Here is a 20,712-nt window from a genome sequence, read left to right on the forward strand (position 1 = left end):
ATTCAAAAATCATTAATTAAGTATTTAGGCTCTCAAATATATCATCCAATATATACATTCCATATACCATATATGGTAATTTCACATAATATAATATATGGCCATTAAAATGAGCTCAATGAATTTCATATGCCATTATTCACTTTTATACCATTACGTATAACATATTATCACTCCATTAAAATAATACACACATTATGAAAAAAAATGACCATATGCCATAAGAATTTCATTGCATACCATAATACAACACTGTATTATAACACACCACTCACAGACATATCAAATTACAGTGTTCAAAAAAATACTCATCGTGGCAAGGAATCACGACCATGGCAACATCAACACATATAATAAAATCCAAGTTCATAAAATCCCAATGCACATGCAAATTATTGATCTTTAACAATATGCAGCTTTAATCAATAGAATGGCTTCAACGCACCAAGGGATATCGATGAACATATATACCATATACTACACAAGAAAACATATGATGTGTGGAATGATTGAAAGGATCATTCCACACACATCCATTCAACGTAGGTGGACGAGTCAACAAATTTCAGAACCAACATACTTCAATGCACAACATAGAGAAATTTTAGCATTTAATTAACGCAGCACCACGAATTAATCAATCGAGCAGCCACAACAAATCACCAAAAGTTTGGACCATTCAATGCTTCAATATTATTCACAACATTAAAGGTTAAATTCCAACACATAGGAGGAGACTGAAACGTATTGTCAAATGTAGAGAACAATCTAGAGAATAATGATGGGGACAAAGGAGAATAACAAGGACAATTTTTTTGTTGAGGGAGAGAGGAGTTATGGTTGTAGGGAGCTAAATTTGCGATCTTTGCTCTGATATCATGTCAGGCGAGGAAAGCAACTCTACAAATTAATTGTGCTTTTGTATTAAGAGAGAACATGGATATGTACAAGGAGAGGGAAACTATTGGGATTCATCTTCCAGTGTCTCTTCATCTTCCAATGTCCTTTATTTTCTATTTACAATATTTACATGAATTTTCTTAATCCCAAAGATTAGGTGTCAACAAAGTTTAATATTAGGGTTTTTAAAATTAGGGTTTTTAATATTGGGTTTATAATTATTACAAAAAAATATTAGGGTTTTTAATTTTGGGTTTATATTATTACAAAAATGTGTCCAACGTTGCATTGCAACAAACATTATGTCAATGTCGCAATCGATCATTATTGTAGTGTTACATTATATTGCATTTTAATGAACATCTCAATGCGACATAAATTTTTTTGGGTTTTATATTAGGGTTTATAACATTAAGGTTTTTGGGGTTTAATATTGGGTATAATTTATGACAATTTGGTTTAATATTAGGATTTATAATATTAATATTGGGGTTTCGTATTAGGCTTTAATGTTGTGACATTGAAATGGTACAAAAAATTATAAAACGTTGCATCGCAACAGACATTGTCTCAATGCGACAATCGATTATTGTTGCAATGTTACATTACATTGCAATTTTATGAACATCGGATTGTGACATAACAAAATTGGGTTTATATTAGGGCTTATAACATTAAGATTATTGATATTGAGTTTATAATTTATAATAGTATGTTTTAATATTAGGGTTTATAATATTAATCTTAGGGTATTTAATATTGAGTTTTATAATGTTAGGGTTTTATATTAGGGTTTAATATTGTGACATTGGAATGGTAAAAAAATGTATCAAACGTCACAATGTGAGAAACATTGTCTCAATATGAAAATCAATCTAACAATCATTGTCACAATGTTACATTACATTGAAATTTATTCAATGTCACATTGTTAGAATAAACAAACTTTGGTTTAGTACTATTTTATAATATTAGGGCCTTTTAATATTGAGTTTATAATATTAATCTTAGGGCTTGATATTAATCCCTTGGTTTTATTAATCCATGAGGTTTCTAATATTAATCCCTTGGGTTTATAATATCTCAATGTGACAAACATTATTTCAATGTGATAATTAATCATTGTAACTGTGTTAGATTACATTGCAATTTATTCAACGTCACATTGCAACATTACAAAATTGGGGTTTAGTATTAGGGTTTATAACATTAGGGTTTTTAATATTAGGTTTATAATTGTTACAAAAATAATATTAGTGCTTTTAACATTGGGTTTATTTTATTACAAAAATGTGTCCAACATCGCATTGCAACAAACATTGTCTCAATGCGACAATCAATCATTGTTGCAATATTACAGTACATTGCAATTTATAGAACATTACAATGCGACATAAAAAATGGGATTTAATATTAGGGATTATAACATTAAGCTTTATAATATTAGGGTTTATAATATTAATCTTGGCAATTTTTTATTAGGGTTTAATGTTGTGACATTGGAATGTTACAAAAATGTATTGAACGTCGCATTGCAACAAACATTGTCTCAATGCGACAATTGATCATTGTCAAAGTGTTACATTACATTGCAATTTCATTGAACATCACATTGTGATATAAAATAATTGAGGTTTAAAAGGGTAAATGCATGAAGATGGATTACACTTTTGAGCCAAATGTGGTGATGAAACTTCTAAATTTTCCTCTTTTATCGAATTGAAGCCCTCAAAATTCATATGAGCATTGTGAATTTTGATTCATAGTAAAAATAAAATATGTGGAGAATTATGTTGTTGTCCTAATGATTTTTTTTGTAAAAAGAATTAATGTCGTATAATCTCTCAATTTTCCATTAAATGCAATATTAGTCCTTGCAAATTTTCGCACGACTTAAGAGGCATGCATGTGTTCATGCAAAATAAATTAGTCTAAAATGTGTAATTTAATATATAATTTAATGTGTAATGTGTAATTTAATATGATCTACACTAAGAGAACTAAATTTTTCATATTAAAATTTTATTTTTTATGCAACATTATATTTTTTATTATTTTTTGAAGTTGACAAAGTAATATCTCAATTTCATTTTTCACACACGTGTTCGCCTAAGTTTTTTTCAACTTTTTAAATAAATTGAAAACCCAGGAGTAACTTTTTCAAAAAATTTTCTTTGTGTATATTTTATGTTATTGATTTTTTATTCAGCGTATTTAAAATTGTCCAAAAAAATTTCAAGCATTATGTTTAAAATAAATTAGATGAAAAATATCATATGAATTCGAAAATATCTGTTAGCCTCTCTCACAAAACAATAATAAATCCAAAAATAAATAAATAAATTAAATATTCCAAGTTACGAATTTGTGCCTAACTCTTGGGTTGTTCCTCTAAAATAGGAGTTAGTTTAGGTAACTCCTATATTGGTGTGTGTCTGGTGAGAAATTATCTCAACCAAAGGTGTCTAACCAAAGTCTAAGCACTATCTTGAGAACACTGTCTCTCATCTATTTATTTGTAACACTATATTCAATTTTTTAAAAATGAATGAAAATGGGAGACAGAATACCTGAGACTGAAGCCTTTTCCACCCATTCTTTGGTGTCTGGTTTATTATGTGTGCTTTACATATTTTTCTGAGTTAATTTCATTTTCAATATGTGGTATCAGAGCACACGGTTTTTTCACTTTGGGATTGAGAAACTGTGTATTGGTGCAGAGACAAACTGTGACAGCGTGTTGTGCAGAGGCAGATGCTGATGAGTAAAGTTGGAGCTGGGTTATTGAAGCAGTAATTGATAAAGTTGATTCTGCAACGTTCAGCAAGAACCGAATCAGCGTTGAAGTAGTGGACCGATTTCCTGAGGCTGAAAAGTACAATGACAGTCATCGATTCCAAGCTGCGTTAGTTCTGGACTGTATGCAGGAATAAACTGTGTGTTAATGATTCTTACCAGTGCGTCACAACTTGGTTGGACTGGATTGCTTTTACCCCTTTACTTTTGATACTTTCTTCGTTCGTTTCTCAGAGTAGAATAGTAGAGTTTCATCAATAAGAGTCAGAACTTGCCAGCAATTTTCGGTTTTATGGACGCAACAACGAGTTTATCCCTTCTTCAACTTGCGATTGCCATTTTGAGGTTTTCGCCGATCAATTTGCTTCCTGATGTTAGTGGTTTCGCTTCGTTTCTCAAATAATACGATTTATGTTGGTTTGACGGTGCCAGATTTTTCAGCTCGAGCCATCATTCATTCTAAAATTTAGATTGGAAGTATTCAGAAACGATAAACTACAAATTCAAGGCACTGATCTTGTGTATGGACTTCAATACCACGTGTGGAAATTCATCCAGGTTTAAGCATATAATGAAATTGGGACTTGAAGATTTCAATTAAAATATTGCTATCTTCACTCTGCCTCAGATTGTTGAAGATTGTCATTGATTTTGTCATAAGAGTGATGTTTTCTTTTTTTTTTGCAATTTTTGGAGCGTCCCTACTCACCACTAGAAACCACTAGACCATGTCCCGACGAATGTTGTGCTTGTTTGATCGCTTCTTTGCAATTAAAGGATTTGCACATCCAGGACTTCACCAGTAGTTTATGATGAATTACATGTTTTGGAGTCGTCACAATTTCTCTCGTTGCGCTAGTAGAGGGCCACTCCTTACACTTAATAAAAGCTTGGTCTAGCCCATTATCCGGGTAACCTCTTTTGCTCAGGTTTCATGCCAGGCAGCGGTCTTTTCAGGATTTTTTGATCATTTGGATTGTGATCTTTAAACAAGCAGCGTTAGTAGTTGTTTCACTAATAAGTGGGATAACATTCTGAATTCAATCTTTTCACAAAAGGAACGGAATGGCATTTTTTTTGCAGCGTTCTCATAAAACAGACAAATTTCCAATTGCCTAAGAATTGGAGGAGAATTCTCTGACTTTTCTGTTGACTTGGTGTCACTATAGAAATCCTTGCATGGAGCTTCCACGGTTTTACAAGCGAGCAAAATGGATCGATTCATTAGCGGCTACAATATGTACAGTTCACTGGAGGAAATGCAATTATCAGCATTGCATTCAGAGTGGGTTGATTTATGAGCAAAATGGGAAATATGAAAAGGTTTTTTAAAAAAAGGGGATCCATCATAATTTTTTATGGAGGAATAAGGGTATGTTTTAAATTTTTTGGAGTGGTAAGGTTATGAAAGCTTTTTTTTTGTATTCATGATAAAGTTATTGGAGTCATAAGATGCGTTTTTTTTTTAGTGTGGAGTGAAAAGTGATTTTGTGGAGTGACAAGGATTGATTTTTCTTTCTCTGTAAGTTTGAAGTGATTGGTTTTTCAAAAGAAAGCTCATTGTTGTGGGAGTTTGAGTCAGTTTTTTGAATGCATTTGCTTCCAAAATTTGCAAGCGTTAGATTCTCATTATTTGAGAAATCAGTGGCAATGTTGTAAAAGATGAAAGATTGATGACCTTATTACTTAATACAGACATATTATTTGTGGTGATTGTGTCCTAGATCCACCCGAAATTGAATAAGGGGATCTTAGGTACATGAAGAGTGTGTTGATGATGGTGCATGCTTCATGTTGTTGCTTTTTTATTTGTGTCTAGTTTTGACACATAAATGATCTCATTTAACACACATAAAGTTCAATGCAAGCAAGCACAACACCTGTAACGAAATAGCTACAAGGAAGGATAATTAAGCTCATTTGCGTCACTACAACAAATAATCAAAGTTTTCAACATCGGAATTCTACCTCAACAAACAATTTCACTCAATACAATTAAGTTCATGAATCTGTAAACTTCAACGTTTCAAAGCACAGTCTACATCAAAATTATTGAACTTGTAATCAAACTCAAATTACATTGAATTGTAAGGGTGCATTCTCGGTTGAAACCGACACCCAAGTCTTGAATTGAGTCAAATTGAATTCATTGTAGTGAATCATTGAAATCATTGTAAGCTTTTTTGGGTGCATTTTCGACAGTGTTCGACACCCTTTTTTGGGTGAGTATTAATTCAAGCAATTTGCGTCAAAACAGTACAAAGTTCAAACCTTCAAGCGAGCCAGAGTGAAGTTCATTGCAACAAACATCAAAGCAAACAAACAAGTTCAACTCTAACACCAATCAAGCAAGTTGAGATCGACATCAAGCGAGCATGGCTATTCATTCAAGTGAGCGTGAAGTCATCAAGTAAGGCAAGTGAGTGTTCACACAAACGTGGTCTTCATCAAGCGAGCGTGAATTCCAGAGTTTAAGCAAGAAAGTTCTACAAATCTAGCAAGTGTTCCCAACAAGTGCAATAAGCAAAAAATCGAGCGAGCGTTCCATTCAAGTCAAGCGAGCCTGTCATGCAAGTCACAAAATCAAGTGAAACGACATCTACGACAAGAGAGCCTCATTTCAAGTAAGCAAGTTCAGATGGCGCAACATATTCAGTTGTTACACATTCTTCACAGTTTGATCATCTCCAATGATGAAGACATGGTACACATCAGCAAAGAAACTCTTGCTGATCTTTCACGGCATCTACAACAAACACATGAAACCATTGAGTTTCTTCAACTAGAGTCGCAACTACAAAGAGATGAGTTGCAACAAAAGAGTGCTTCTTCCAAGTCATTCAACCATACAGATGAAGATAAAGATGTTGATTCCAAATCACTCATCCAAACAACTTCAAGTGTCGAAGTTGTTCATGACCAAATTCAAATTTCTTCCAAACCCATCATCAAGCCCTGGGAAGAGATTCAAAATAACAAGAATCGACGAGGCTTAGGATATGTCACTAATGATACCAACTTACATATCCCAGATTATTCCAAGCCAATTAAGTTCATTAGTGCAGGATTTCTTGCACAACACACCTCAGCAGGTTCTGAGAAAGTTGCAGACAAACAGAATTGCATGCAACCTAATGTTGAAGTCCAACCGAAATGTTCTCATTGTCAAAGAACTGGTCATATAGAAGATCAGTGTTTTGATCTCCATCCTTGTCGCCATTGTGGCAAGCCTAATCATTCCTCAGAAAAATGTCGCAACCAACAAAAATCAGCCAGATTGAAGATACATTATGAATGGATCGATCCTTGGGAATGGTCATCCACAGTCAAAAGATTGTCTCAGTTCTACAGCTGACTACAATCACACATAGTGCAACCAACAGTGAAACGATGATGGTACTCTCATGCCGTTGAATGAGGGAGTACAATAGTGAAACTCTCCTACACTTGAAGGGGGGGAGTTCAGAATTCAGATATAATTTGAAGAAAATTATCTCTCCTTTCAGCTGACAAAGGGGGGAAATGTCAATGAAATTGACAAGTGGTTGTCAGACTGAAAGTCTCGACAACATTAGCGAAGCAGCAAGTGGGCATCTTCATCAGCCAGTGGGCATTTGTCATCAGCAGTGAGCATCAACAAATTCGCCAGTGGGCGATCGACAGCCAAAGCAACAGTGAGCAGCTTTCATCATAGCAAAAGCAACATTGAGTTGTTTTTCGACATCTTCAGCCAGTGGGCGATCATCATTAGCAAATACGCCAGTGGGCGTTCATCAAATTGTGTCAATGGACACCGGATGCTATTTTCAAGCAAAGGATAGTTGGATGCTTTTGCGGCTTGGCACATGATGGAGTTGTCAAGCATCCTTCCGAGATGAATCAGTCATGCAGCTGACTCAGTCTCTTCATATTGTAGTTTCTTCAGCATCCAGATTTGGCGGTTTTTTCAGGCAATGTTTTTTAGGATCAACATGAGAACTTGGAAGATGGTTCCTCGTTCTTATTTTGGATTTATCATTGAGGGGGGAATGTTAGGCTCTCTCACAAAACAATAATAAATCCAAAAATAAATAAATAAATTAAATATTCCAAGTTACGAATTTGTGCCTAACTCTTGGGTTGTTCCTCTAAAATAGGAGTTAGTTTAGGTAACTCCTATATTGGTGTGTGTCTGGTGAGAAATTATCTCAACCAAAGGAGAAATTATCTCAACCAAAGGTGTCTAAGATAGCACGCACTATCTTGAGAACACTGTCTCTCATCTATTTATTTGTAACACTATATTCAATTTTTTTAAAATGAATGAAAATGGGAGACAGAATACCTGAGACTGAAGCCTTTTCCACCCATTCTTTGGTGTCTGGTTTATTATGTGTGCTTTATATATTTTTCTGAGTTAATTTCATTTTCAATAATATCAAACTCATATGCCATTGGATAGTGGATTCCTTCATTAATCCAACATGATCAACTCTGCCACCTAAGGACATATTTTCCCTAAGTCTACTAGGGTACAAAATGGTGTTATAGAAAAATTTGTAGAAGGGGTGCTACAATTGTGGTTTTTAGGACCTCAGAAGCACAATCAAGCGCTTGAGTTTTAAATTCAAATAACTCGATCAAGGGTTTAATAAACCCTTGATCGATCCATTTACATGGTTAACTAGGGGCTCAACTCAATTGAGCCTATATAAAAAAAAATTCAAATGCTTATGTGAATCCCATAATCCTATAATTTAGATTTTAGAATCAATAAATATATAAAATTTAATCCATTAATAATCTAACCATGTTGATATGATATTATTTTACTAAAAATGAGAATTCAACTTGATCTAGTTATGAACAACATTAGAATTTTTTTATATTATTGCACTGAGATGCACATTGTACAACCTAGAATGCAAGAAAGGTGTAAGTATGTATGTCTATGCTCCAATATACCTCATCATATACCTTAAATTTGAATTTATCATAAATTTACCTTCCACAAAAATTTTAACGACATTAAAATTCCAAATTTTATTATAATCTTTGTTATCATGTCATGTAGTAACCTTATTAAATCTAATAAATTAATATTAATAAATTATTATTACTATTAATATTAAATTATGAGTTATGATATTAATATTAAAATTTTAATATTAATATTATTAATTTTGGATTAATATAATATTAAATTTGTTATATTATAATATATATTAATATATTAGGATGTATATTAGTTCCAATTATATATGGGAGGGAAGAACAAAGACCTAGAGTGATTGAGGGTGAGACATAGAAGGAGTGACAAGGGAGAGATGGAGATAAAGTGAGGGAGAGAGAATAGGAGTGAATAAAGAGAAAAGGAGAGGAGGGAGAGAGAGAGTGAAAGAAGGGCAATAGAGAGAGGGGGACACAAATATGGAGAGAGGAGAGGAGGAGAGAGTGGAGGAGAAAGAGAGGGGGAAAGAGATAGAGTTCAAGGAAAAGATAGGGAGGGAATAAGAAAGATATATAGAGGGAGAAATGTGGAGAGAGAAAGGGGGAGTGACAAGGGAGAGATGGAGAGAGAGTGCATATGTTTGGGGTGAGATAGAAAGACAAACAAGGAGAGATGGAGAGAAGACTAGAGAGGGAGGGAGAGAAGGAGATTTGGAGTTGGAGGGGGAGAGAGAGGTAGGTAAGAAGAAATACATAGAGAGATAAAGGTGGAGGGAGAGAGAGAGGGAGTGACAAGGGATATGGAGAGATAGGGAGAGAGGAGAGTAGAGGGAAGAGAGATAAAATTGGAGATAGAGAGAGAGAGAGAGAGATATGAAGAAACAATGTGTATGTTTACGGGGTGATATAGAGACATGAAGTACATACATATAGAGATAGAGATATAGATGGAAGGGGGAGAGAGGGAGGAAGAGAGAAATAGAGAGAGGGAGGGAGGGATGGATATCTATATATATATATATATGAAGAGAAAGAGCATGTGTGTTTGGGGGGCTGAGATAGAGAGAGAAAGGAGAGATGTAGATATAGACGAAGGTGGGAGAGAAAGGGAAGACCATTGTTTGCACTAGATGCATTGATTTAAGTGTAGATGCAGATCTCTAATCCTATGTGGTTTCTTGAATTAAATACATTGATTTATTTGTAGATGTTGATTTCTAATTCTATTTGATTGCTTACACTAGATGCATTGATTTCATTAACTTAGATGTTAATTTCTAATCACATTTGATTGCTTGCATTAGACACATTTATTTCAATCTAGATGTTGATTCCTAATCCTATTTCATTGCTAGCACTAGATGTATTGATTTCAATGTAGACTTTGATTTATAATCCTATTTGATTTCTTGCATTAGATGCATTGATTTATGTGTAGATGTTTATTTCTAATTCTATTTGATTGCTTGCATTATATGCATTGATTTCATTAACCTAGATGTTAATTTCTAATAATGTTTGATTGTTTTCATTAGATGCATTGATTTCAGTGTAGATGTTGATTTCTAATCCTGTTTGATTGTTTTCATTAAATGCATTTATTTCAGTGTAGATGTTGATTTATAAAGCTAGTTGATTGTTTGCATTATATGCATTGAATTCATTGTAGATGTTGATTTATCATCCTATTTGATTGCCTGCATTTTATGCAATGATTTTAGTGAAGATGTTGATTTCTAATCTCATGTAATGAGGTGTACGGTGTACATTAATTTCAAGGTAATGAGATTTACATTGTGCATTCATTTCAATGTAAACACAAAAAAATTATTGATGACATGCATTTATCTATATGTTATAGTAATTAAACCATAAATAAAATACTTGACTTTTCATCTCAAATAAAATGTTCACTTGATTGAAATGTTTTCTTTTTGAAATTGTAAACTATTTGTAATTAACTACATTCTTATTAAATTCTAATTTTTCATGTTTCATATTAGATTGTAAAAAGTGCAACAAATAGAACACACACACACGCACACACACACACACACATCATGTTATGAATAATCTCTTATAGATAATCTCAACGAAATAAAATTGAATAAAACTTATTTGTAACTTTTACATCTTCACATGTTTTAAAATTGAATAAAACTTATTTCAATCATAAGGAATTGATTGCAATACTTGGATAGCTAAGTAAATTTAGGAAAGTTGATAACATTATATAAAATTATATATATGTTATCATATATTATTTTTGGACCTATGTTAAATTCCAATATGATTGACTTATAGCATGTTAAGACTAAGCACTTGTAGATAATATCAAAAGAAATAATATTGAATAAAACTTATTTGTTGTTTACATGGCATCTTTTAAAATTGAATAAAACTTATTTCAATCCTATTTTTGTTTTTTAATTGAACCTTGATATTTAAGAAATTGATTGAAATACTTAAAAAAAGTTGACCATGCAATGGTATATGGGTGGGTCACAACACTTTTCATATATAGATATTTTATTATAATATGGATTACTTTAGAATTCAAATAATTTATTTTTAAAATTGGATTATATAATAACATACATGTTGATTGCAGTGAAAGACACTTTCTACAAGCCAATATGAAGCATGATTGTAATTCTTTTCATGCTCAAAATTAAATTCATACATGATATATTTAGTTCATTTTAGGTATCAAAGTGTCTTGCGTCATAGTAAGATTGTACTTATATCATGTTATGACTAAGCTCTTGTAGATGACCTCAAATGAAATAAAATTTAATAAAAGTTATTTCAATTGCAATTGTGTTTTTTAATTGAACCTTGAGATAGCCAAGTAAATTTAGGAAAGTTCATATTTAATTTTATATAAAATTATAGATACATATATCATTAACTGATTTTTGGTATATTAAATTCTAATACATATGACTTAAATATCATGTTATGACTAAGCTCTTGTAGATGACCTCAAAATAGATAAAAGTGAATACAACTAATTTGTTGTTTACCAATCATCTCTTGTAATTAAATTTAAAACTTATTTCAATCCTATTTGTGTTTTTTAATTCAACTATCATATACCTTAGTTCATTTTAATTATCAAAGTGACTTGCATCATAACTTAATATTTCACTTATTTTCTTAGCCTATGAAACTAGAAATCAAACTTGTTATATTTTTTTAATAAAAGCTATAGTATATAAAAAAAAATTTAAACTAGCGAAATAATTTTAACAAATCCATAAACTTCAAAATTAATGAACATCCATAAACAAGGTTAATACAAATCCATAAACTGAAATAGTGAATGTATCAATAAGATATCCATATGAAAATATATACAAACTACAAATATTGCATGAACATATATAAACTGAAATAGTAAGCATCCATAAATTGAAATATTGTCCATGTATGAAAATATATAAAGTCAGTATCACATGTGAATGTGCCCTATGAAATGGGCCTAAAAATAGACAAACTATCCACTCTAAGTACTACCAGAACTCCTATGTGAGCTCCACTACATAAAGTAAGTGTCCAGAATTTGGTATTGTAATATAACACATTCAAATTCAAACTAATAAGATCATTATTTGTAAAAAATAAAAAATATGGAAATAAATTATTTTGAACCACATTTTTAATTATATATATATATATATATATATATATATATATATATAGATATATATATACACTAACTTGATTCGAGTCTAAATGCAAGTCAGATAGGATGGGGGTCTGATGAATCTGGGTTTGGGTTCTCCCCTGCCCGTGGCTCAAATATTGGGTTTTGCATTGATGGAAGAACATCGTCAATGCCTCTATATACATCATCCGACTCATGCGTCCACATAAATATGACATCGAAAATGCTTTGCATATGAGCATGTGTACCACTCGGTCCGGACCTTAGTGTAACTCCTTTTCCGTTTGGAATAGTGGTTCCGACTGGGGATGATGGGACCAGTTTCCCAATCTATTTATGATATTTGTGCTAACGGGATGATGTTTTTCTTTTTGGGGTTTTATGGGGTGAATACTTATTCTAAATTTAATCTATCTTCTAACTATCATATACAATCTATCATAATAAAAGAAAACATCTAACTTTAAAACTATCCCTGAAGTAATGTTTACGTATGCAATATAAAATGATTTCTAAAAAGCGATTGATAATGAAGATCATTCAATCATAATAAAAAGAGAATCCATTTAAGAATGATTGTTTCGTATTAAAAGTTAGTCGAAACAATATGAGAAATATATCGCATAAAGAGTCATTCACATATTCAGCATAAAGAGTAAGTCATCACCATACAAAAGTGCAATAATGATAACTAAACATTTAAACTTTCATACATAAATAACTGAAAATGATTTATTGCTTGACACACAGGTAAAAAGCATTAAGAGATAAAAGTACCATTCGTAATACGTCCTACTCATGAGCTCCAGCAATATCGATCTATCTTCAAATCACTTAACATCAACTAAGAGTACAAAAGTGCAATTTCAGTAGCAGATGTTAAACTCAAATAGAAAATAAATCTCGTTCCATTAATTTTATCAAAACCTCCTCAGTGGGGGGCAAGATGCACGTTCTGAAGAATGTTTTTGATAAAACTCTGGACCCCTCTCTAAATGCATGAGAGGGGTTTAAATACTAATCTATGAAATCTAAAAATAAATATTACAAAAATAGATGAGGAGGTTTAAATGACCTGCCTCATTTTAAGCAAAAATAAACTAAAACAAAAATAAAATATGTCTATGACTAATCCTGCATCTGATTCTTTAGATCACAAATATCTAGCGTTGGTTTTAAGAGTGTCGGTTGGCCGACTTCAACTTTTAGCTGTCTCGGAAATACGACATTGGTGAGAGCCACGAGGTTGGTATAAAGACACCAGGGCCTGGTTAAACCATTGGGAGATCAACGAGAATGTTGCATTGCAAAACATTAAAAACATTAAAAATATTGTTACTTCTAAGTTCAAAGAAAAAATGTGACATGAGAAAGATTTAGCAGCTAAAAGAAAATTAAGATATTATAAGGAGGTCATCATCCCCACCCTAGAAGATCAAAAGTATCTCTCTGTTTTATCTAGCTCAAAGAAGAAAATTAATATAGCCAAGATTAGAATGAACTCTCATGAGCTCCATAGTGAAACGGGTCGTTGGGTAGTTCCTAAAACACCATGGATGGAAAGGTTTTGCCATCTCTGTGAGAATACAAACATCGAGGATGAAAATCACTTCCTCTTAGAGTGCCCTGCGTACAACCACATTAGATCTCAGTTTCAAAATCTTTGTTGCAATACTGACCTTCCTAGCCTTTTATGTTGTCAAAATTACAGTGAGCTCGGGAGGCTTCTCTCCAAGTTTTTTGAGCATAGGAATAAAATCTTAAATCAAACTAAATAATTCATTTCTTTAGGTCCGATAGACCAAAGTTTGGTCTCAGTGGACGTTAACCATCATTATCATCATCATCAATATAAAATTTGATATTAATAAATTTTAAATTTAATATAATTAAATTTAAAGTGTATATTAAATTTAAATATTAGATTTAAAATTTTATTCGGTTCTATTTTACACAAAAATAAAGATTTTTTCGAACTCCTGACATAATCAATTCTCATAATCAATTCTACTTCTATTGAGTAGATTTATGTATCGTATATCAATGGGGTCATAACTATTGTATAACATGGTTATCAAGTTCAATCATATTCAACCATTGTTATTCATGGTTCACATGGGAAACACAATCAACTATAGTCAACATGGTAAACCATATACATCTATAGTTACATGTTGGCAACTATGGTCAAACAAGCCCAATAATGGTCAAACTATGGTCAATCAAACTCAACAATGTTCAACCATTATCAACTATAGTCAATATTGTCAACCATATTCATCTATAGTTAAACATTAACAACTATACTCAACCACATTGGCCCATAGTTACTCATGGTCAACCATGTGCATCCATAATCAACCATGGTTGACCATAATTAACCATGGTCAAATAAACTCAATCATGGTCAATAATGGGTAACAACACAACCATATTCATCCATCCGTAAACCACCTCAACAATGATTAACCATGGACATAATGCTCCTCTATGGTTATCATGGTCAACCATATTCATATATAGTTAAATATTGATAACCATGAATAAGTGAGAGACTTTTAAATAATAAATAACTAATTTACATCTAATTTTTATAAATAGTTGAATTTTTTTTAAGACAATTTCGCAAAACCGTTATAAAAAATATACATATTATAAGTTTGTCAATATATCACATATAAAACTAAATCTTATTTTTTAATCCAACAATGGTAGTTTATAAAACATTCAACTTTACCACATAGTTACCAAGTTCGAATTTGAATTCGAATTTGATTCGATACGATAAAAATTCGAATGAAAAAAATTCAATTCGCAAAAAAATCGATAATAGACATTATAAAAACATTTTTTTATTAATTTTTTCTCAATTTATTTTGAATTATGAATATTTTTTTTGTTAATTTTAAATAATATAACAATCTTAGAAATAAAATTATCTAAAAAATTTGCTATTCATCTTTTCTCTCCAAAACATCAATCTTTCCATAAATAAAAACTAATTACTTGAAATTAAGTTACTTCACACATTTCGGTTTTCATGATTGAAAAAACAGAAATTTTCTAATAACAATTTTACCTTCTATTTTGTTCTGCCTTTTTAACTTTTTCTTTTCCTTCTTTATATATGCCATCTAAACTCTATTTATTTATATTCATAGAATCTTATAACAAACAAAAAAAAAGCTACTTTCACTTATTTTCTGTTTCTTTTCTAAGTTGAAGATTGAAAAAACAGATTTTTTCTAATTTCACTGATATTTTCCATTTTTGTTTTCTTTTTCTGCTGGTCATTTTTCTTCTTTCTCTATATTCCATCCCGCTTCTATCTCTCTTTTCAAAGCATAACGAATGAATAATCTTCTCTCTATCCTTTTACTTACCATATACATTATTTTATGATGAAATATTTATTCAATGAAACTTGGTTGGAAATTTCTACTTATTGCAACTGTGTTGGCTAAACATCGATGACGAACCTAAATTGAGTTACAAAGTAACGGCCTCCTCCTATCTCACTCTGCTTCCCTCATTCGGTCCCTTACGTGTTGGGAGGAAAACCCTGCGACTGAAACCCTCCCAATTGGTAATGCTTTGAGGTTTGAATTTGTATTATTTACATCGATTTATTTATTTACTGTTATACTCCTCGTAGAGAATTACAGAGATTACGACCATCTTCTATCCAAATATACAAGTAATAGTTGGACTGAGTTTGAAATGGATGACTGTTTACTAATCCTAACTCCTTGTCATTTTCAGATTTTCCATATATGTTAAGAAGGCATCCTGCGCACAGAATTAACAAACTGCATTAACCCCACGATTAACCTTTAATGCAACGAATCGGATTGAATTTCTATGAACTGTTCGGCGGACGAACCGAATCGGCGAATTTCCGTACTGTTTGCCCGGATTCGGGCGAACTTGGTAATATGCTTTACCATCAAATAACTTCAAGAAAATATAAAGCTGAAACGGAACGTCCAATGAAACATATTTTAAGTTTGCTAAAATGCGTCTATTGAGTGGATTCTCAGACACAGAGGGGGCGAAATGAATTTAGGGAGGGGGCGATTAAGTGGATTCTCAGACAGAGAGGGGGCGAAATGAATTTTGTGTTTTCAACAGGCACATTGAGCAAAACCAACTTTGTACTAGGAGTTTTATTGGACGTTACAACAACCAGGGAATGGCGGGTGAACTTATTGTGCTCTCTATTTTGAACAGGCAGGTTGGCCAACGCCAACTTTTCATAGGTGATTTATTGGAGATTACACTAACCAGGGAATTGCAGATGAACTTATTTCACTCTCTGTTTTGAACAAATCCAAGGGAAGGTTGAGTAAATCCAACTTTTCATAGGAGATTTATTAGAGGAGACAATAACCAGCTGAAAGGAACCCTGGGGCCTGTACATAGGTTTAGTGCCCTCCCCTGATATTTCCTTCTGGTGACTCTTCGGTGCCTGATCAGTACCCATTTGACTATTCTCACTAAGACCCCACTTAGACTATGAATGGTGAAAAGAAAAGAGCTAAAAATATGAATATATCCTGCAAATACATACATAATAAATACCTGCAAACCAAGGGCATCCATATCGGTACGGAGGGCAACAACCGGGGTAGTGCCCGATCCTATAGTGGCAACCACACCTGTGTGCGTGAAGGGCCATTCATAGTGGACTCCCATTACATCCAGCTCTTGCCTTATAAGCTTGCTAGTATTGTATTCCTCAAACATGAGCTCTGGATGCCTGTGAATTTTCCTCCTCACCCCTGTCAGCCACTGAAACATCTCTTCGTTCTTGGCAGATTTCAGAAAATCTACATCTTCTTCCGCTCCTCCTCCTCCTCTTGTGATATCCAAAGCAACACCCGCCGTCACCACCAAAAACAAAAACAACTTGACTGGAAAACCCATCTATCTGCAGAGCTTGGACAAAAAATAAGAACTGAAATAGACAAAGAGTTTGACTCGTCCTTGTGTGTGAATTGTTTTGTAAACTCCCACGGGCTCTGTGTGTATATACAGCCTGAATCCTTTTGTAAACTCCCATGATGTCGGGTTCTCAACCCTTTCCTGCGTGGGATTGGTTAGCAGTCCTTTTCGATAAATATTCTTTTTGCTTTGGGTTTGGTCGTGGGATTGGTTAGAGGTGGTTTTCAATCAAGATTCCTCTCTTTGTTAATTTTGTTAGCATTTGTTTTTTGCATTGTTTTTTAGCTAGATGATTGTTACAAAGTTGGGCGAGTTCATCATTCAAAAGAAAAGATTGAATTGCAAAAAGCTAAAAGAATAGAAGTAATAATCCTATAGACTAGTTTTAGTTTCCTGTAAGTTAAAAAATATCATTTCATTATTTTAATTATTAAATAAAGTATTTTATGGTGTTTACTTTATCACAACTGATAAATTAAAATATACTTTATGATATTAAATTAAAATATATTGTTTTGAAATTTTGGTTGGCTTAAAAATTAAGACTGAAGTATTTTATTTTTTAATGATGTTTTTATAATTTGAGTATATTTTAAATCGTAAAATGCATTTTTGTTTTGAAATTTTGTTTGATATTAAGATTTTGTTATTGGCATTGCAATAAAATTTATGAGCTACATAATTCTCCAAAATTGATTATTAAAGATATTTAGAGGACAACACTTTTTAATAATTAATTTATATTTTTAATTTTATTTTAATTATTAAAGTTTTTTTTTAAGCAATGTAAATTATATCTTTATTTAAATCATTAAACATGAAGAACAAATCATATGTTGATATTATAATTTTGCATTCATTTAAAAAAATAAATTTGAATGAAATGGATATTTTTTATCCATATTAAATTTACAAGTGAATAATTTATTTTATAAGTATATTATTAATGTAACAATACTTTATAACTATATTATTAATGTTGTAACAAGATTGTTTCTCAATGATGGAATGATCGGATGCGAATAGTACCGATGAAATTATCTCGATTCTGGATGCGGACAGTGCTAGGGTTCGATCGTTAATCCTCTGAACAACTTCCTCAATGCGTTTGGCGCCCCCGTCTCATTGCTCCTTCTGAGCGCTTCAAAATGGTTTTGCCCTTGGGAGGGGCGGGCTCATCCCACCCTCCACCCACCAGTACTCCCTCTGACAAAGCAGGCTACGCAGACTCTCTGAACAATCCAGGAGTCCCCCCATGGACCGATCAGGACCCTGAACAGGTCATAGACGCCGCTGGGAACTCCGCTGCAGGATCTGCAGCTGTCCATGAAAAAGGCACAGATCAAAAAGCCGCAACGTCACAACCAAAGGTGTCTTCCGCGACCTGCATCCCGAAGACTACAGAATAAATCAAAGTAGATCTCCCCAGTCAAAGAATCAACAGCCAGATCCAATTCATGAAGCATCATGCGCTTATCGGCAAATTTCTCGGATTCTGGCCAACTAAAAAGGCCTTGCATGGATGGATAGCTTCCAAATGGAAACCCAAAGGACAAGTCACGCTGCAGCTTGGCCCCAAGGGCTTCTTTACTGCCACATTCAACTGTTTAGAGGATAAATCTCGCATTTTCGAGGGAGGACCATATTTTTTCAACTCTTCAGGCCTGTACCTTCGAGAATGGAGAGAGAGGTTTGACCCAGACAAAGAAGACTTCAGTTGGGCTCCAGTATGGATACGCATGTACTCTCTTCCTCTGGAATACTGGAACGAGGAGACCTTAAAAGATATCAGCGACAGCCTAAGAGTATTCATAAAAGCTGCTGAGGAAACCAAATCTCAAAGATATACCTCCTACGCCAGGATCTGTGTTCTCATGCATCTGACCAAAGAACTCTTCGACTCGGTAAGTCTATTTCATGACGATTTTGAATGGATCCCAACAATAGACTATGAGCACATCCCTTTTCGTTGTAGAAATTGCCATGAACATGGCCATCTTTTTAGGGATTGCCCTTTGAATCTGCAGTCCAACGCCCCAGGTAATGAGCCCAACAAAGATAAGGAAGGATTTACAAAGGTTCCTAATCACAGGCGACATGCCAAGAAAACCCCTGCACCCACAGCCAGCGCCAGCAAACCCAATACCCAGAACAGCTTTGTCTTCTAACCTCTCAAAATACCTCGAAGGATCACCGTGAACCCCCTTTGGTAGATCCCTCCCTTCCTCTCTCCCCCAGGTTCCAAAACCCCCATCTACAATCCCAACCCCCACTCTTACCAACTTACCCACCTCAACCTCATCTGAGAAAGCAGAGGTCGAAAATGTCATGCAAGCCTCAGCCATGGAATTAGATGCAACTCTTGAACTCAACATTCATTAAAAGACAATCGAGGAAGAACAAAACACTCCGACACATATGGATGAGGAAACAGAAGGCGTGAATCTGGAAGGTTTGGACATTCTCACGTTGGAAACAACATGCAGACAGAAAGATTTTAATAAAATACCCATCCAGGAGATTGAAAAGCTGGAAGGTGTTCTAACCAAAGCGCAACACAACAAAAGTCTAGGAATTCAGGCTGGCAGTCCTTGGGATAGCATGAAAATCCTGAAAGAGATGAAAAAGCGAGGGCGCAAAACGGATCTGCAAAGGACCATAATCATCGGAGACATGCTGGTGGAATCTGGTAGATTCCCCAAGCTGAAAAAGTTCGTCAAAACCCTTCCCAATAGTTCTCCATGAAGCTAATCTCATGGAATGTGGGAGGGCTGAATAGTCCCTCAAAACACAGCATGTTAAAAAATTTGATTCAGAAAGAAAGGCCTTCAATCATCTTTCTTCAAGAAACCAAAAGTAACAGCAGTGCTCTGGAAAGGATTCTAAATAAGGTTTTGATAGGATGTTGCTCAGTTTCTGTAAACACTTCAGGTGCCTCAGGGGGATTCGCGATCCTGTGGAACTCGCAGCTACTTTCTCTTCAAGACTTTCATGCCTCTCACTTCTTCATCCAGTCCACATTTCATCTCATTGGAACGAATATCCATGTATATTTTCCACAAGATACTCAAAAAAACTGAATCTACTGGATACACTCACAGCTCTCAATTCAAATAGACAGTTTCCCCTATGGCTTGGCAGCGGTGACTTCAATATAATAACAGCTTTAAAGGAAAAAATAGGGGGCAGATCAAAGCTAGAAGGGGACAGTATAAACTTCAAGGAATTTATTCACAACAGTCAGTTAATGGATCTCCAAACTTCAAATGGTATGTATACCTGGACTAACAAAAGGACGGGATCGCAGCATATAGCATCCAGGTTGGACCGCTTCCTCATATCAGATAATGCTATACATTTAGGAGGGGAATTGCATGCCTCCATTATGCCTCATGTGGGCTTGGATCACTGGCCCTTAATGCTACAGTGATCGTGTCCAGGCTTAAAGAGCAATAGACCCTTTCGCTTTGAAG

The 20,712-nt window shown here is 33.7% G+C and overlaps 1 protein-coding gene across 1 annotated transcript; it reads left to right on the plus strand.

Moving 5' to 3' along the window:
• The first annotated feature begins 18,696 nt into the window (after positions 1 to 18,696).
• Positions 18,697 to 19,407, plus strand: LOC149218433 (uncharacterized). Its single transcript, XM_089386558.1, has 2 exons — positions 18,697 to 19,143; positions 19,267 to 19,407. The coding sequence occupies exons 1-2, from the start codon at positions 18,697 to 18,699 to the stop codon at positions 19,405 to 19,407; spliced, it is 588 nt and encodes a 195-aa protein (XP_089242684.1).
• Positions 19,408 to 20,712: the final 1,305 nt, after the last annotated feature.

This window comes from Pinus tabuliformis, chromosome Q, assembly GCF_031772625.1.
Source record: "Pinus tabuliformis cultivar Carrire ecotype Pingquan chromosome Q, CPIR1, whole genome shotgun sequence".
In the NCBI taxonomy this organism is placed as follows: domain Eukaryota; kingdom Viridiplantae; phylum Streptophyta; class Pinopsida; order Pinales; family Pinaceae; genus Pinus; species Pinus tabuliformis.